The sequence below is a fragment of the Bombus flavifrons genome, chromosome 7, assembly GCF_040668555.2.
Source record: "Bombus flavifrons isolate JBK064 chromosome 7, iyBomFlav1_principal, whole genome shotgun sequence".
Lineage (NCBI taxonomy): Eukaryota > Metazoa > Arthropoda > Insecta > Hymenoptera > Apidae > Bombus > Bombus flavifrons.
This window is the reverse complement of record NC_138448.1, coordinates 6,288,883-6,306,754: the sequence shown is the minus strand read 5'-3', so window position 1 is coordinate 6,306,754 and position 17,872 is coordinate 6,288,883. Positions and strand designations below refer to the sequence as shown.

The following is a 17,872-nucleotide window of genomic DNA, read 5'->3' as shown; positions in this document are numbered from 1 at the left end:
CCATACGATCGATACTCCAAAACTCTAGTCCTAATAATTACTCAGCAATAATTATCGATAATTCATGCTGATTAATGTTTGAACTCCGTTTTTTTTCTGTATGTGAATACAGATTTCGTACAGTTTGATAAAGTAAAATTAAATTATCATTTTTTTGTACTACTTCAAACATTGAGATTTGTCATCTTCAAGGTCGATCACACATAGTTTCAGATTGCGGAGTTGCATGGGTAATTAATTTTGCAATCGGTTTTCCTTTGATATAGATGTGAATACAAATAGCCATTGATTGACAATATACCAAAGCAATTCTAGTTTAATTTGAAGTCGTCGATCCTTTGATATCTTTGGAAGAATAGTAAAAGTACAGAAAACAAGAAAAAATGGCGTTATCTAAAAAATAGCTTCAATGTATCCCATAAATATTATCTATATATCATTTGTAAGATGTAAGTGACAAAGATATCGAATTATACAAAAATTGTATGTAATGATTAATACTTGAACGTTACTTACATTTATGTACATGAAAATTTGATCTTTTATTAACTAAGTTATTGATCGTCAAAATGACTTCCTACGTAATTCTCCGCCTTGCAAAGTGCAAATAATCCCACATGAACTGAAATACATATTTTTTTTTACGCAAGCCTTATGTGTAGCTATCAACGAGCAAGCCGATTAATTACTTTACACACGGCCGTATCTTGTTTGTTGTAGGCGAGTCCTCTCGTGGAATCAACGAAGTACTCAACTTTAAAGCGATAACTGAAGAACATTATTGTATCGATAAAAACCATGCTTCTTTCGCAGAAATATGTAACTCGTACTTTTCTTAAACCAACCCTCATAACGTATTGAATAAAATTATCATACATTTTTTTTGTCAAAAATTTGTAAAATACGATATTATCAAGATCACCAAGGAGGTAATCTTCAATTATTAATGAATATAATAAAAAACATAATTAATGATTGTTTGATGATTTTATTATTATCTCTGTAATACAAAAGCACAATATGGTGTCAACAGTTTATCATACAGTTCGTATGTTTCTGTAGGAATACACAAATAATAGTTCTCTATCGCAACGTAATCTAAAGGGAAAACCCTAACTAAATGACAAAAATATCGGTAATAACTGAAATTAATGAATGTTAAAAGCGATCAGTATATTCCATACAAACTTCCATCAACGCGATTCGTCTTTCATTCTCTCAACACACTAAGACCGCAATCTTTAAACGCTTATAAAACCATAAGCAATCGTGAAGTTTAGAATTCGCTAACTGGGCGTCTCTCAATCCAGCTTTTGATGTTGGGCAGAAGGAGAACCTTTTTTTCCAGCAGCTTCAGATTCTCGTAATTCGCGATCAGATCAGACTTGTACATATAGTTAAAATAATCGAGCAGAGCAACGAATGTTAAATCAGCCCAAGAGAGAGTACCGTTGTGGAAGTAGCCGTCATTTTCCTTCACTTGCTGGTCCAAACGTTCTAAAACGAACGGCAGCATCTCTTCAGCAGCCTTGCGTTTTGCAGCTTTGACCTTCTCGTCCTCCTCATAGTGGAAGGAGGCAAGTTCTGAAAATTTGTTTTCAATTAAATACTATTCGCTAATGTTATGCTAATTTGAATACAGTGTTGTGCGAAATTTAAATGATACTGAAGATAGAATTACAATCCTTTTTAATCCTTTGTCTTCTATTGTTGACATACATGTATCATTCGATTAAATCAAATATTAAATCGGATTTCAACTAATAAATACCTGAACACATATGTACTATCTCTTATCAAGACATATAAGTTTTATGCAAAACAGCACTGATACTCACTATAACGAATATCATGAATAGTATCAACAGTGGCATCAATATGAAGAGCTTCCCAGTCATCCTTTCCAGCTAAGCCATATTGTTTGGCTAAGTAACGGCAAATAGCTGTAGACTGAGCAACCTTCTTTCTATCAGCTACGAGCATAGGAAGCTGGCCATAAGGAGTCACTAAAAACGTACAACTAATAGAATCAAAGATTCTATCGAACAAACAGTTTAGTTTTCCAAATGTATTTCTACAGTTAAAAATCATTAATTCTAATTTAAAACTTCATATAAACAAATATAATTAATTTCCTCAGTTTATCATAACAGATTATGTTGCTTCTTAAATATCTAGCTTCCTGTTATTTGTTTTGGAAAGATAAATTTAATTTATTGATAATTTACCAGCAAACAAAGGGCATTGTCTCCTTAACAATACCTATTGTTTTCCCACATATCTTATAGAGCAACAGAGAGTAAACAATAATCTCTGTCATACTCTGCATAATTGTGTTCTACTTTATTTAGCTACTTTAGTTAAATTAGGAAAGATGAGATTTAATAAACAGAATTTCTTTAAATTTTAAGCTTACAGGGCTTTATTTCTGGCCAGACGTCTTTGTTGATACGTTCATCTTCAAATGGAGTACCAGCATAGCTGAAGAGAAAACGGATTGGTTCTGCCAATGCCGTAATTGGGAAGTAAGTCAATTTATAGAGTGGCATCTTGCTGGAAGTATAATATACACAAAGTAAAAACAAAGAATCATTGATGACAAGAATTATATTATTATAAATTATGAAGTATAAGACAATTTAAGTAAAAAGCATCAACTACTAACTACTCGCATAGCTATTTGTATCTTTATATTTTAATATAGCTTAGATATAACAAGAATGTTATTTTTGGATGTAATAATGTATAAACTTGCGCCAAATATTATAACAAAATATTGCACTTTCTATTTAACTAGGATAGACATATTACCAGCATTTATCTTTTTTCTATAGCAATGAAATTGTTTATAAAAAAATTTATAAGAAGGCTATCAATTAATGCAAATAACGCATTTCAAAATATTAATTACATTCGCGCGATTCGTTATCTCTAGTATTAATTTAACCATATGGTTCTATACAACCAAGACCCTCTAACAGTAATTTAGTACCATTACTAGTCGTATGTACAATGTACGTATGTATACAACTTTCGTAACTACAAAACATTCAGCATGATTATATATTCTTCCAGACTTAAGAAACATTTTCTAATTGCATACTTAAATTTATCGATTAATTATGAACATATAATAACATTTATTTCTTTCAACTACTAATTTTTAAATCATCTGTTGTTCGGTTAATTGAATGACGCGTCGACTTTCCGTACAAGTATCTTATGTTAATTATTTAGTTATCAATAAAGAAGAAACATTTTCTAATTGTATACTTAAATTTATCGATCAATTATGAACATATAATATCATTTATTTCTTTCAACTACTAATTTTCAAATCATCTGTTGTTCGGTTAATTGAATGACGCGCCGACTTTCCGTACAAGTATCTTATGTTTATTATTTAGTTATCAATAAAGAAGAAACATTTTCTAATTGTATACTTAAATTTATCGATCAATTATGAACATGTAATAACATTTATTTCTCTCAACTACTAATTTTTAAATCATCTGCTGTTCGGTTAATTGAATGACGCGCCGATTTTCCGTACAAGTATCTTATGTTTATTATTTAGTTATCAATAAAGAAGAAACATTTTCTAATTGTATACTTAAATTTATCGATCAATCATTAACATGTAATAACATTTATTTCTTTCAACTACTAATTTTTAAATCATCTGCTGTTCGGTTAATTGAACGACGTCGGCTTTCTGTAGAAGCATTTCATATTTATTATTTAATTATGAATAAGGAAAGAAACATAAAAAATATAGTTTTTAAACGGTTTACTATAAGAGAAACTTCGACTCAGGATATATTTACTATTTACTTACAATTTTTTTTTTTAAGACTTCAAAGTCGAAACAAACACAGGAAATTTCCAAGTCGGTTAACGGAAACTTGAATGAGACAAAAATAACCTTCAGATCTCTATATGTTCTTCTTCCCCTCTGTTGCTACCACATAACTCTTATCCTATTGGTGGAGCTGTGCTGATATGTGAAATTATGGCTACATAAAAACATCCGGAAAGACTCATTGAATGATTTATAGTTTAAGGTTAATAAATTTCCATAAATTAAAGTTGAAAATTATCTTCATTTATGAGAACATGTTCTCTGTAACAAAACTTAGTAAAAACAAACTAGCAAGGCTTATAGATTCTTTAATGATTATGTATGTATTCATAAACTAGTATAGCATCGTTCGATAAAGCGTCGAACTATACACAACATTGAAGCGCGAAATTTCAAATTCAAGGAAAGATAAATAACAAATATTGCGAATAAATAATATTAAATTTAAAATAATCTCATGTAAGAAAAAATAAAACGGATAAAAGTAGTACAGATGATAGAAAAATCTGTAAAACTGGTGGCTGGGAGATAGAAAATATATAAATTTATTTTTTATTGATTTGCATAAAAGAAAATTATTTATTTTCAATGTTGATTTAGGTGACTAAATTAGCAATGATATTATATGAAATTTTCTATTTTTATTAATCATAATCATATGTGGCGATTGGCAAAATGTCTGTTAATCACGATCGCTTTGTTATCAGCAGTAGTTAAATACTTCTGTCGATAAATGAAATAGAAAGATTATACCACAGACGAAATTTTTTTATATCTACATAAAATATATTGCGATTAAAATAGTATTCTTCTGTGTAGTAGAAAAATATAAAAAAGTATTCGATAAGGAAAGTAATATTGAAACTATTAACGTAATATTACAAGCGATTGGTGAGAAAAATAACGTAAAACTACTCGTTTCTTTATACGACATTATTATTACATTGCATCAGTCGACAACTTTGCAATTACAACGATTCGATACATATTTTATCGTCTTTTAACGCTTAATCGATAACATTCAGTTAGAACTTTGTATTGACTAGAGATATCGCAACGATCAGAAATATCGATACATATATCAATACTTTTACCTCGTAATTCGTAGACTCGTACACTTCATTGTCCATACAAATTGTGTTACATATGTCCAAATCAAATTTAATTTACATACATTAACGTTTTCAAATCCATCTTTTATCTTCGAAGAACATCATATTTGCACTCGGTACTGCCGGTAAGTACATATTTCGAGTACGTATCATGAAGAGACGAAAAGAGTATCTCGAGTTAAGCATTACTTAAAATAGTACATAGACATAACATACATAGAAATAACATTCGATGATTTTTCCCTCACTTTATACCTCTTCATATCATTTTAAGGTTATTTCATACTTTTCTTCGATAAGATATCATACTTTATTCTGGTATTGTAAAATTATAGGGAAATAGTAAATTCACACGATGTTCAAATAATTCGAAATAACGATAGACCAAAAGCTGTTTAAACGAAACACAAGATTTAATCATGCATTTTATTAAAAAGTTAAGTACGAATAAAAGAAACAAAATTTTCGAACTTTAAAGAACAAGTTAAAGAAGAAATGGCACGTTTTTTATCTCATGATACTCCATCTTACAAACATACATTTACTATATATTGTGTTCTTTCAAAACGCATAATACCTTTCACAAAAGAACAAAGCTTAGATTAGACTTTTTATAGTTAAACTTTTAACGTACTCGCAGACACGCAATTTTTTTTTTTTTAATAAAACTGTTACATTTTGCGACACGTGTAACTCCGAACATTTACCAACACAGCGATACCTGCGAAGCGTACACATAGAGTGTAGATATGTACTCGTTCATCTTTTTTCACGCGTATATAATTTTGACATTTTTAGAATTCTGTGTGTGGCCGCTTAGCCAGCCAACCAACAATAGCTGGTATTTCATGAACCCTTTTCTTCAACGCTCGAAGACCTGGATAATTTTCTAAAGCCGTCGCTCCAAAAATATTCTCGAAATTTTCAAGGGCCACTGCAAACACGAAGTCCGCCCATGTCGTCTGAAAAACGGTTTGTATACATTTATTTTGTACCTCCTCTATTAAACAATTTTTTTAATTTACCTTGAAAAATGTGAAAAATCGAAGAGCAATTTTTCACAGCTTTATTTTAGCGCTCTTTTCAATTTTAATACATTGGATCTCTTAACTAAAGATCATTTGCTTTTTAGGAAGAATTTGGATTTTTATTTTATTGCCAGAATTTAATGGATAATTTTAGAAACTTCAACATTTGAGGTATCTGTTAATTAAAAATGACAAAATTGGTATTATGTAAAAAAAAGTAATGTGTATCCTGAATCAATATCGAATGGAAATTAGACAGTTCTATAAAAATGACCCTTCTCATGATTCCACAACTTCATAGTTTAATTAAATACAATTCTTCGGCGATATAATTACAAATACATTTACAGCAATTGTGTAATATGATAAATATCTCGTTAAAGAAATTGAAATCGTAAACTCTAGAGTATTCTTTCACTTTCATTTTTGCTATGAGCCCTTCAATCGCCAAATATTTTGCAATGAAACACGTATTATTAAACAACATAGTCATACTAAATTAATTTAATATGACTATTTATTATTATTATATAATAACACAGTGATGAAAGAAATAAACTGGTCAAGTAATCTAAGGAACGATAATACGTATCTATGTCAGTGACTGTGAGAAAAATTCAGATATCTGTAATTAAGTGATTATACTTATAAGTATCATTATATATATATATATATATATATATATATATATATATATATATATATATGATATTTCGAATGGTATCATTTATCACTCACTAAACAAGAGTGTCATATCCAAAAAAATCATTTTACATATCTTAATCTTTGCTTTGCTTACGATAGTAATAATTTCTATCAAACTTCCTTGATGAGGAAGATACATGAATAATTATCTAAAAGCTGAAAATCTTGGCAAATTCATTTGTACATAGTAAACTAACAGGAGTGAATTTTACAGATACAGGCTGCTTTCAACAGTTAAAGCTGTCTCGTTGCAGCAAAGTTTCAATAATTTTTTATGAACAACATGGCCCAGTTTGCGCGAAGGGTAAAAATTTTAACATTAAATTTGGATAAAAAATCTTACGGTGGAGGCAACGGTGTATCCTCCATTTTCGCCAACAGTCTGCTCGAATTTATTCAAGTAAAATGGTATTGTTTCCTTCAAAAGTTTCGCCTTCTTCTCTTCCTTCTTGCAGTGGTCCTCCTCCGTGCGATATTGGGATATAGCTGAAACGTATATGAAGCCAACCGTTATGTTCATTTGTGTTTTTTCCCCCAAACGAAGAGAAAATAAGTTGTGGAAGAAGGAGTAGCCTCTCATAGTTCCTACAATTTCTTCATTCTCTTTGCTTTCTTCAATATTGCCTCAACAAGTTTCTGTGGTTCACGATATTTGAAGTATATACAATGTTACCACCGTGGAAATTGTCTTGGAAACTTGGAAAATCTTTCAAGAGGAACAACATTGCTAACTGAGATTCGAGAAAGGAAAGACAAGTAAATCCTTGCTTCTACTTAGAGCTTTTTTATTTATTCCTGATGAGTAAAGCACTCTTATTAAAGTTTGATTAAAAGTACCAAGAATGTCGAGATATAAATAACCATTTTTGGAAAGGTCAGGAGAAGCAGAATTATCGAATAAACGTTATATAACTGTTAGTGATTAAGTAAGAGGAGAAGAGAAACGAGAAAAAAGTCTTTTATCTAGGTCTTAATAAAGTATACTATATTTATCTCCATGAAAGTATCAAGAATAACAACAAGATATAAACAGTCTTCTAGAAATTGAGTAAATATTACATAATTACATCTTGAGCAATATTTTGCGTCTTAGGTTTTGCTTAATGATTATGATAAGCTTAAATATCTGCAAATTCTTCACAGACTCTTTGCATCTTCCATATAGGTATCTCATGATCATGTGATAACACACAGGAAGAAAAAATAGAGGAAAAAAACAGTGTAAAAAAAAGTTGCGTAGGAGTATCGTCGCACTACATCGTTCGACAATTGATGCACGTCATGGCGATCGTCACGGTTTAAAGCAGGCCATCAAAAACACGTTTGTTATCGTATGGAAAAATCTGCGACGTTCCAGCTGTTCAGGTGCATCGAATTGTGAATCATCGGCGGTACGAAGCGAGGCGAGGGACGTAGATAGAGAAAGAAGAAAAGAAAAGGATTCGCGTAAATGATAAAATATAATCGTTCGTTCCTCGTCGATGGCGGATGGATGGCTTTAATCGTGGACGATATCGATACGATTATATTTTATACATTTGAAACAAATATAAAAGACGAGGAAAAAACCAGAGATACGATCGTTATGATATTATTCAATCAGTAGCCTATTTACCTCGTTTTTTGTTCACCATCTCTGTCTAGTAATAATTTTTCGATTCGACTGGCGTGACGTTACGTTGGCGGTGTAAAAACACGATTTTAAACACCTGCGGATAGTTGCATGAGTTTCGAGCGATTCCATTCCCTTCGATTTATATTTATGCGATCAACGCGCGGATCGTTAACGCATTATGCAGACAGCAGATGTTACGTAATCACACATATCGTAATTGGAAATTAGTAACGTTATCGCGTACCAGGATCTTCCTGTCTTCGATCATTGAGTAACACTTCGTTGTCCTCGCTCCTTCCGCGGATAACCAGCGTTTATCATATAGAGACAGGGATTTGCAAAGAATAAAAGTTGTAGAACGTTGAAAGGCGTTGAGAGAAACGTGATGTTATCCCGTTACTCGTTAACGCAACGCAGTTAAAAAAATCCCGTAGGAAGATTACGATAATAGATAAACTGAGTCGAGTGTTTGTCGGGGGATCTAAAAGATTCTTTCCAGTTGAGCGTCTGAGATTGCAGAGGAGAAAATTTGGAAGCCATCGAATTCGTGATGTCGATAGAAATCTTCAGTTGGAATCGTTGTATCATAACGTAGTCTCCTTATTGTCGATAAGACGCCGATGTTTTTATATTTTAAATGAAAAAAAGAAAGAGAATAGAGATGTATTATTTCAAAAAGAGAAATTAATTTTACGATCATATTCTTGAAAAGAGAACGATATAAACTAAAAGTGACTACTAAAAGTTCTATCTACGATTCTATAATCTAAAAATTGACTTTTGCAAACAGTTTGATAAACTGTAACATTCGCTTAACGGAAAGACATACGTATCTTGTTTGTACTCGTCTTTTCACAATGAATTCTTGAACGTCTGTCTCTGTGGTGACACAAATGCAAAGTCATCTCGTCAGTCACTCACATTGCTTCAAATCTCCAAGAGTATCGACGAGCACGTCGCACATCATCGCTTCCCATTCGTCTCTTCCCGTTAGATTGTGCTTCCTCGCCAAGTATCGCGCCACAGCGTTACTCTGCGCTATCGGTTTCCCGTCTATCTCCAGCACAGGCAGCATTCCATAAGGCATTGCTAAGAACAAACATGGCTCGTATGAACACTGTGTAGAGGGAAACGATCGATAGGAAATCACAACACAGCTTCCGAGGCCGTTGCGTTCTTGCGAATAGATGAATCGAAATGATTTCGGTTTTAATCAACATGGCCTAGTAAGGAAATATAGAAATGTCTTTTTTCTCTTTTTTTTCTTTTCTTACGATTACGATGGATAGGGTATTGCGTGTTTTTGACTGTTGGGAAGAATCTAAAGGTTTTAAAATCAAGGATAAAATATCGAGTATAAAATTTTTAATTCTCACGGAAAGGAACGAATCTGTCTGATGCGGTGTACTGAATGTACGAGGAACGATCAGTATCGTTTTGCGAGAAGACCTTATGAATAAAAAATTCACGTCGCATAATACCAGACAAGGAAAAAATATTAGAAAATGTACACGGTTCTTGTAATGAAAATTGAAATGCAAGGAATATAAATCGAATGTCTCTTGCGAACGTAATTTTGTGTTTTGCACCGACAGGATTGATTTACAGACTTACGTTGATTTTTTGTTTCTCTATCTGTAAGCGACATATAAGATTATATCGAAGACTATGCTGCGTAAAAACTTCTATTATACTATTTACGATACAAATGTCGCAACGGAAGATCGAATTTTATGTCTGCTTTGTTCTTTTGACTTTTTAGCTATGTTCTTGTTCATTTCCGAACTGATTTCAATTTTTTACCCTTTTTTTCGACAAATCCTAAAAATTTTTTAAATTAACGAGAAACGTAGAAGTATTTTTGTATTCCTATTTTAAGTCACCTATTTACGGTTTTCTCAAAATATTCGAAATGCTTCGATTCACTGAAAACAATAAAGATTGCAACATAAAAATTCGGGAACCGTAAGTGAATTAAGTTGGTATTCGATAAACACGATATTACGAAAGCAAAACTTAATGAAAAGTTCGACTTTATTCCGTATGAAATTCTACTTTAAGTAAGTTTAGCCTGCACGTGAAACGAAAGTTTTATATACAGGAAAGTTTGAGTAAATGGTAGATATCTGAGAGTTGAACGATGAAAGTAAAAATCGATTTCTCGCACTTACATTTCTTCAATTCAGGCCAGCGTTCTTTGGGGATCCTCTCGTCGATATAGTCGATGCCAGCGTATGCAAATATGTAGCGAATATGCTCGGCACGACCACGGGCGTTAAAGTAGATCAATTTGTAAGATGGTAGTCCCTCGCTCATTTTTCTTTACCTGCCAACTTATCGAGAAGAATGTTACAATTATCTCGTGTAATTAACAGACTGTGTGCGTGTTTGTGTGTACAGAGAACAATTTATTTATAGATGGAATAATTCGTATAATACGCAAGATAAATCATTTAGAAGGCTGGAATATGTATTTTTGAAACAATTAATTATGTCGAAAAATATTTCAAACGAGATCTATTCTGTTCTGAAAAGAAATAATTAAATGTAATTAGTTTCTTTTTACAAACGCGACATTATTCGCGATATATGAAGATCAACTTTATCTTTTTAAATAGAATCATATATCTTATTAATACGTTAAAGTAGCAGATATTTTATCTTCGACTTTTTCAAGTCTGTCGTATAAAAAGCAATAAGATACACGAAATAATATAATTCTGATTAGGACAACATAAACGCAAGAAGTGTTGATATTGAAAAAAATATTTAATTTTGTATATAAATATTTTCATATTTAAAAAAGTTTCCGGAAGCAGGAAGATCTACAAACAAATAATATCATAAACCGAATGTTTCATGATCCTTTTCTAATTAGAGTGTGTGACAGCATGTGAGAACGTTTCTTAAAAATATGACTTATTGCAATTACTTAATCGCAATTATAAACGATTAAGACCTTCTCACAACGAGGCAATCTATCCAAAGTATAAAACTCGTTATATTTGATGAGAAAACAAATCTCTACTTAGGTTTCATTTCGTTTTATCGCGTTCATAAAAAGTGAATTTGTATGAACACATCGTGTAATTTAGTAATTAGGACCGTTGATCTCGCTGCAACATAGACGAATAGAAAAAAGCCATTTAAAATGATACAACGTCGGGAAGACAATTATGAAAATTATAAATGGAATACAAGATAAAATTGCATTTAATTCTTCTTTTTTTTTTTAATCGCGAGTGTTTGCAAACGAAGTTTCAATCTGTTTACAATGATAGCAACGAGAGGAGGATGCCTATGAAAGTTATAAATGCGATATTGGATAACATTTCTGCGAGTCGGTTTGTTTTTCGTTACAAATGTTTTTTAAACGAATCCGCAACCTGTTGGAAACAACGGAACAGTAACGGGACGACTGATAGGGAAATAAAAAAGATCGCGTTTTATTTGAACAGACAAGTCTTTGAAATCTATTCGAAAGTCTATCTGAAGTGGTACGAGCTCAAAAAGAATGGTGAAAGCTATAGAAGAAGGGTTAATTAAAATTCTTATTAATCTGTACGCTTTGTATATTAAATACCTTGATCGATGCCAAGATAACAAATTATTATACAAAACAGTGAAGTATCCACGTCTGACATTAATATTGAGAATTACTATTACTGTAATTTAATTTTTAACCGATCCTGAAAATTCCTTAGAATGTAAAAAGTATAAAATGTTACTGTGCATTTCAAGATTAAATGCACTGTAATTTAGAAACAGTTATGGAGCAAAAACAAATAATTTATTCAGAATGAGAATTCTACGTAGTCATGTTAAAAAGCAAAACGTACTTGTAACGCGTTTAAACTCCAAATATATAAAGACAATAAGGGAAAAAAATTAAACGAAGAATCGTATTTTTTGTAAATTTACGCAAGATTTTATCCAAAAAAAATTGGCTTGTACCAATATTTTTATTTGCCGCTACAAGTTACGAGGGTATTAAAAAATTGGCGACGAATGGACCAGAGATAAGAATTTATCAGACTTGCTCTCGTAAATTTCAAGACGTTGCATCGGATATTCTTGAAAATCTTTGGACAATGGCCTCGACATTTCGCAGCTTCTATCCTCGAAGCGGAAGAACTCGGCGTTAAAAGCGACAGAACTGGAGAAACCCGGTGACCGCGAGCCTTTCACGCTCTCGACAGATTTCTCATCCCTCGTAATCCTGCCGGTGTCACCCATTTTCCACCCTCGTATTGCGATTTGTTGCTTCCAACCAGGCGACACCTCGTCTTGTGATTTCCTTTTCAGTCGCGTGAAACACGATCGAACACTTGTTCAAACACACAATTCGTATTTATCTAACTCGACAAAACGCCGTGTCATTGAAACAATAGCATTCTTTGGCTTTTATGTAAATTCCAATAAATTATGATAATGTTCGTGGAGACATTATTGCTACCTATTTTATCTGTCGTGATCCAAATTGATTTGTGGCTACGTATATATATATATATATATATATTTATATATATATATATATAAATAAATAAATTAAAAATAAAATAAATTTAAAATAAATTTAAAATAAATTAAATAAATTTTTTAATTTATTTTAAAATAAATTTAAAATAAATTAAAAATAAAGAACAAAAAAAAGTACAAATATATATATATATATATATATATATACAAAAAAAAGTACAAATATATATATATATATATTTGTACTTTTTTTTGTTCTTTATTTTTAATTTATGTGATCTGAGAGTTCAGTGAAATTCGATGCTTTATTTTTATCAGTAGAATCTTCCTTGTCATTATCAGAGCACAGACGTTTGCGCGTTTACGGAAAGTTTAAGGATACAGAAATACTGAAAAATGTAGAAAATATGCAAGAATATGTAAAATATCGAAAGTAGAGTACTTCTAATAATATTTAGTAGCACGTTTAGAAACAAATTTCTTTCGTATTTCTTGAAATTGCGTAAAGATTCGCGGTAATTATTGGATTTTTGTTCTCTTTTATCTCCTTTTTTTATTCGCAACTTATATGAGATATGAATTAATATTCAACGACGTGCGCTTTGTGCCACGAAATGAATTATCTCGCGTTAAGACTGCGGTAATTCTTACGTTTGATATTTCATTTAACGAACAGCCGCGCGTTCCTGAGTTAAAAAACCAGCAACCGCCACTCTGAACTTACGCTGAGAATAATATCAGGAAAAGCGAACGAGAGATGATTAGAAAGAAAATGCGAGGAGCAGTGAGAGGGATATTGCTAGACTGCGAATTTTTGTGCAAGTATAGCAGGATGTTTGGGAGTGTAAAATTTTAACGAATGCGTATAATATGAAAAAATATATGAAATATCCAAGGTATAGTTTTATTAAACTTACTTTTTATAATGCCTCGTAGGTAAAACAATTTTCTATCTAGATTTCACTTTCTCAATTATATTTTCAAAAATGCTCGATAAGGAGTACAATTTTCTACCCAGGTTGTACCTTTCTAATTATATTTTCCAAAATTCTTAATAGGTGAAACAATATTCCACCGACGGTTTAATTTTTTAATTGTATCCCCAAAAATATGAACCTGCATAACGTTTAGATATTATTATTTTTTTCGTTGTTACTTGATACGGCTAGCAATTAAATAGCGAGAATAAAAAGAATTGGAAGTGCCATTTTTGAAAAAGAATTTTGTTTTTCCTTGAAAAGGTTGTTTGTACGAAGGTTAATATCACTAAATATGGAGGGAAGTGTAATCATAATAATTCGTACAGTTTTTAACATTTCATACGTGATATAGGTTGTGTATGATGTATGTTATACGATTAGTTTCCTAAATTAGACTGTGTGCACCATGTGCCAGCAAACTCCCTCCATCGTGCTTGAACATGTGCGTAGATAAATCTGCCTCAATTATCCCATCAGATAAGAAAATCTGTACTGACCTTCTTAAGCAAACTACATAATGGACTTACATATCTTCTCTTAAGATATAACATTTTTTTTTATCGTTAATTAACAGATCTTTGAAATGATAGAATAGAGATATCGTAAAATTATATAAAGTAGTATAATATGCGCAATAAATAAGTATCGTTATATTTTTCTAATAAATAACATTCCCATAAACAAACAATTTCTCATAAACAATCGTTTCCCATAAAACTTTAGTTTCGGCACTGGCAGCTTTATCTACTTCCGCTCTTCAATTATGAAAGATTAATCTTTACGGAACTTCTGAAGCGGCTGAAGATTTCTCACGATGAAACGCGACGAATTCGATACAAACTACGCGGAAATAAAGACAGCTGCGATGGAGGATCGCGGGATTGATATTAATTAATTAATCTGTGGCAACCATTATATCGATTCGTTACGTTATTGCGACAGGCCACGCAACATTTTATTGCTTCTGTTTCTACAATTTAATTACAAAATATTCAATTTCCCGTTGTAAACAAGGAAAATAGGAGTGCAAGTTTGTACAGCTTTTATCAAGATTATGTGCCATTGAACATATCGATTGATTGACTTCTCATGTCTCGTATTAATCGACATCCGACGTATGGAAACTGGAATATTGAAATATTGGGAAGTCAGTTATATTCAGGTGTTCTATAGATTTGATGTATAAGCCTTGTAACATGTACTTCTTCATCAGACGTTTACGAGATACTGAACGATGGCTACGCTTGTAGTATCCAAAAATTTTACGTCGATTTATAATCGAAGATTCGATCAAACTATAGGTAGATTTGAAGATTCTAGGAATTGAATTTAATATTAAGAATTTTAGTTGTATAGATCATCGACGAAAGTCTATTACACTGACCCTTTCAACAGTTCTATACTTTTACTATATATTTTATTTTTTAAAAATAACGCGTTTCATAGCTATTGACATGATCAAGAATCGGAAGTATAAAAAATAATTGTGAGAATTCGAGCAGTGAAAGCCTCCAGAGTAACATTATATTAGTCTCCATAGCGACATTGTAGTATCGTGTCATTTTCAAAGTTCTCAGAATTGGTACTGTATCCGATTTCAATGTTTAATATTCTTCTCGGTTCCTGGAAGAATTTCTTCAAAACTATGTTAACCCGTGAAGAATCAACCAACAGTTTCTCACAATGCCGTTTTATCCACATCCTTTAATACTCATGAAATTGTAGAATCCAGATGGAAAAAGTAGAGACGAGGTGAACGCGAAGTTTATCCTTGGAATTGCTTGTCGTGGTGATGATGTTAACAAATAGAATTCGATAACGCAAATACATTGGGAAAGATGGCAGATGAAATTCGTTAACGCAACGTTGCCCGTTAATGGGCTAAGAATTACGCTCCATGGGATCGCTTACTGCATTCTTCGAAACGATCCTCGTAATTCACAGGCTCGTAAACGGCTTCCGTAACCGTAACGAATTTCAATCTTGTTCACGGATCTCTGACCGCTCGTTTCGAGGGTAACGAGGGGGTTGCGTGTTCACGTGCGTGCAACAGAAGGTGTTATCGTGATTGTAAGGCGTGCTCGAGCAGATAAGTCGAATATGCTCGCGGAAATCGTCGAGATTCATTGCCCAACGCTGGCTGATAGTCGAAATTAACTTCGCCTCGTCCGATTTCCGTGTTCACATCGCTTTCACGATGGATAAGCGTTTCTTCGTTCGTTTCTAACGCTGAATTTTCCTGTGTCACAGTTCACCCGTATTTGGATGTGTGTACACGTTGCACAGAAAATGTGGTTGGGGGTTGAAACGCGGACAGAATGGAAAACGAACCATGGGAAACGCCGAGAAAGAGGCGTCGATGAGTTGGAGACACGTCGATGCTGAAGTAAACGTGTATCTCGCGTCTTATAGCGAAGGAAACGAGGATGCGAGTGAAATTTTAGAAAATATTGGCTGGAAAATGTTCTAACGAACATTCAAGAAACGAACTTAAATTGTAAAAAGAAAAAAATGGTAGCCTAAAGACGTTCCGCTTTCTGTCCCATTGCGGAAAACTGCGAAGACTATGTATCTTGAGAACAGATGAAGTTAAGAAATGAAAAGGAGAAGTACGATTTACTATGTATTTTTCGCTATATTTTATATTTACTGTATATTATCGGAGATGAAATACCCATCCCTGATTCTGAAAATCAATTATTCCGTATATCCCTTGGCGAGAGGGAGCGAGAATTAATCCGATTAATTGTAATAGTGGATCAGCTGGATCCTCATATTCCGAACGCCCAGAGACTCGCTAACTACGAAGCAACTGGACTGTTTGTGACGCCTCCTATTGTTTGCTAGAGATTAATCTGCTGGTAAGCAGCGTCAGAATGCGACGATAACTAAACCGTCCGAAGATCGAATTATAGCAAATGAAACGCGTCTCTGCGCTAGTCTGGCCGATTAACAGGGCCTATGGGGGTAGCTTTCAAATTTGCAAGCAAGGAATTACCGTGTAACGAGCAACTCGTATCGATTACCCGATGGGTTCATATGGAGGCGAATAGAAACTCGAACTCGAAACGTTTTCGACTCGACGCTGAGTATCGCGTTCATCCTTTAAATGCTACTTCAATGTAGCCAACGTTCATTTTGGTAATGTCGAGTTTTCTCATTGAATAATTTCCCGTTCGTCGATTTCACACGCTTAACCGACTAGATAAATTCGATGATTTTAAGCAATGTAATTAATGTAATTGATTAATTTTTCTTAAAGTGTGAATTATGGATGAAAGATTAGAAACCGTAACATTACAAAGTACAAAGTTAGAAATACAGGGGAACTTTATATCTTCCTTTGCTGCTGATTAATTTCTTGCTGGACGTGCGACGACTCGGGAAAACTTTCGTTGCCTGTTGTAAACTGATCGTAACGTACATAGATCAAGGAGCATCACAAATTTCACTTGATTACTTACGTTCGTAAAACGAAGAATCCACATAATACAGTACGGCAAATATATCACTATAGAAATCGGATGATTATACATACTCAACATTTTGAAAGAGGATATTTGCTTTCGGGTTGGGAATATCAGGGAATAGAATTGTTATTATGCGAATGATTGACGTTGATTCAATGTAATTAGTTAGGAGTAGAATTTGCTCAGAAATTGCACAGTTATTATAAAAAAACAAACGATATTACATAATATATTTAGGTATAGAGAAACAGTGACACTTCTGTATTGTCAATTATGATATAATTATATGACGTAATACGGTTAAATAATACGAATATTTGTAAATGCTATTAAATTGTTAAATTTTAATAATTTTCAATTCATCTTCGTATCAAAGCAAATACGAACAATTTACAACGTTGCTAGTTATGACAATAAATTTCTATTTCTCGTGTCAGTAATTTCAAATCTCGTTGGTTGCAATCAAAAATCTGTCGGCGGAAAATTTTCACCCAAGCTTCGACAAATAAATGAAACATCGTATTATTCTCGGTCAATATCGAGTCACTTTCGAGATTACACGAATAAAATCTAAAAAACTTTTTTGATGAATTGCTCGTCGAGGCATCGTTCTGATGTCGA

At 32.6% G+C, this 17,872-nt stretch overlaps 2 protein-coding genes and 1 long non-coding RNA gene across 4 annotated transcripts; 1 reads left to right on the top strand and 2 right to left on the bottom strand.

The window, feature by feature from the left end:
• Nucleotides 1-968: 968 nt before the first annotated feature.
• On the bottom strand, nt 969-3,947 carry LOC138182048 (glutathione S-transferase-like). The gene is made up of 4 exons (XM_069117545.1): nt 3,839-3,947; nt 2,417-2,553; nt 1,839-2,006; nt 969-1,584 (listed from the first exon to the last, which is right to left on the bottom strand). The coding sequence occupies exons 2-4, from the start codon at nt 2,547-2,549 to the stop codon at nt 1,277-1,279; spliced, it is 609 nt and encodes a 202-aa protein (XP_068973646.1). The 5' UTR covers nt 2,550-2,553; nt 3,839-3,947; the 3' UTR covers nt 969-1,276.
• A 1,821-nt stretch (nt 3,948-5,768) lies between these two features.
• LOC138182051 (glutathione S-transferase-like) lies at nt 5,769-10,861 on the bottom strand. Of its 2 annotated transcripts, XM_069117548.1 has the most exons (4): nt 10,494-10,861; nt 9,244-9,411; nt 7,051-7,193; nt 5,769-5,936 (listed from the first exon to the last, which is right to left on the bottom strand). In XM_069117548.1, the coding sequence occupies exons 1-4, from the start codon at nt 10,636-10,638 to the stop codon at nt 5,769-5,771; spliced, it is 624 nt and encodes a 207-aa protein (XP_068973649.1). In that variant the 5' UTR covers nt 10,639-10,861. The 2 variants fall into 2 exon arrangements, 1 of the variants encoding a protein (XP_068973649.1); XR_011173678.1 differs by lacking the exons at nt 7,051-7,193; nt 9,244-9,411; nt 10,494-10,861 and adding an exon at nt 6,000-6,022 and having other exon boundaries at nt 5,854-5,936.
• LOC138182052 (uncharacterized) lies at nt 7,542-9,009 on the top strand. Its single transcript, XR_011173679.1, has 3 exons — nt 7,542-7,755; nt 7,873-8,489; nt 8,937-9,009. It is a non-coding gene; the product is annotated as an uncharacterized LOC138182052 (long non-coding RNA).
• Nucleotides 10,862-17,872: the final 7,011 nt, after the last annotated feature.

Coding starts and splice junctions, on each gene's coding strand:
- LOC138182051 (XM_069117548.1), bottom strand. CDS start 10,638: ATGAGCGAGGGACTACCATCTTACAAATTGATCTACTTTAACGCCCGT. Junction 7,194..9,243: donor TCTTGGAGATTTGAAGCAAT/GTGAGTGACTGA, acceptor TATACGTTTCAG/CTATATCCCAATATCGCACG. Junction 5,937..7,050: donor GATACACCGTTGCCTCCACC/GTAAGATTTTTT, acceptor ACCGTTTTTCAG/ACGACATGGGCGGACTTCGT.
- LOC138182048 (XM_069117545.1), bottom strand. CDS start 2,549: ATGCCACTCTATAAATTGACTTACTTCCCAATTACGGCATTGGCAGAA. Junction 2,007..2,416: donor CTGGCCAGAAATAAAGCCCT/GTAAGCTTAAAA, acceptor GTACGTTTTTAG/TGACTCCTTATGGCCAGCTT. Junction 1,585..1,838: donor TATTCATGATATTCGTTATA/GTGAGTATCAGT, acceptor ACAAATTTTCAG/AACTTGCCTCCTTCCACTAT.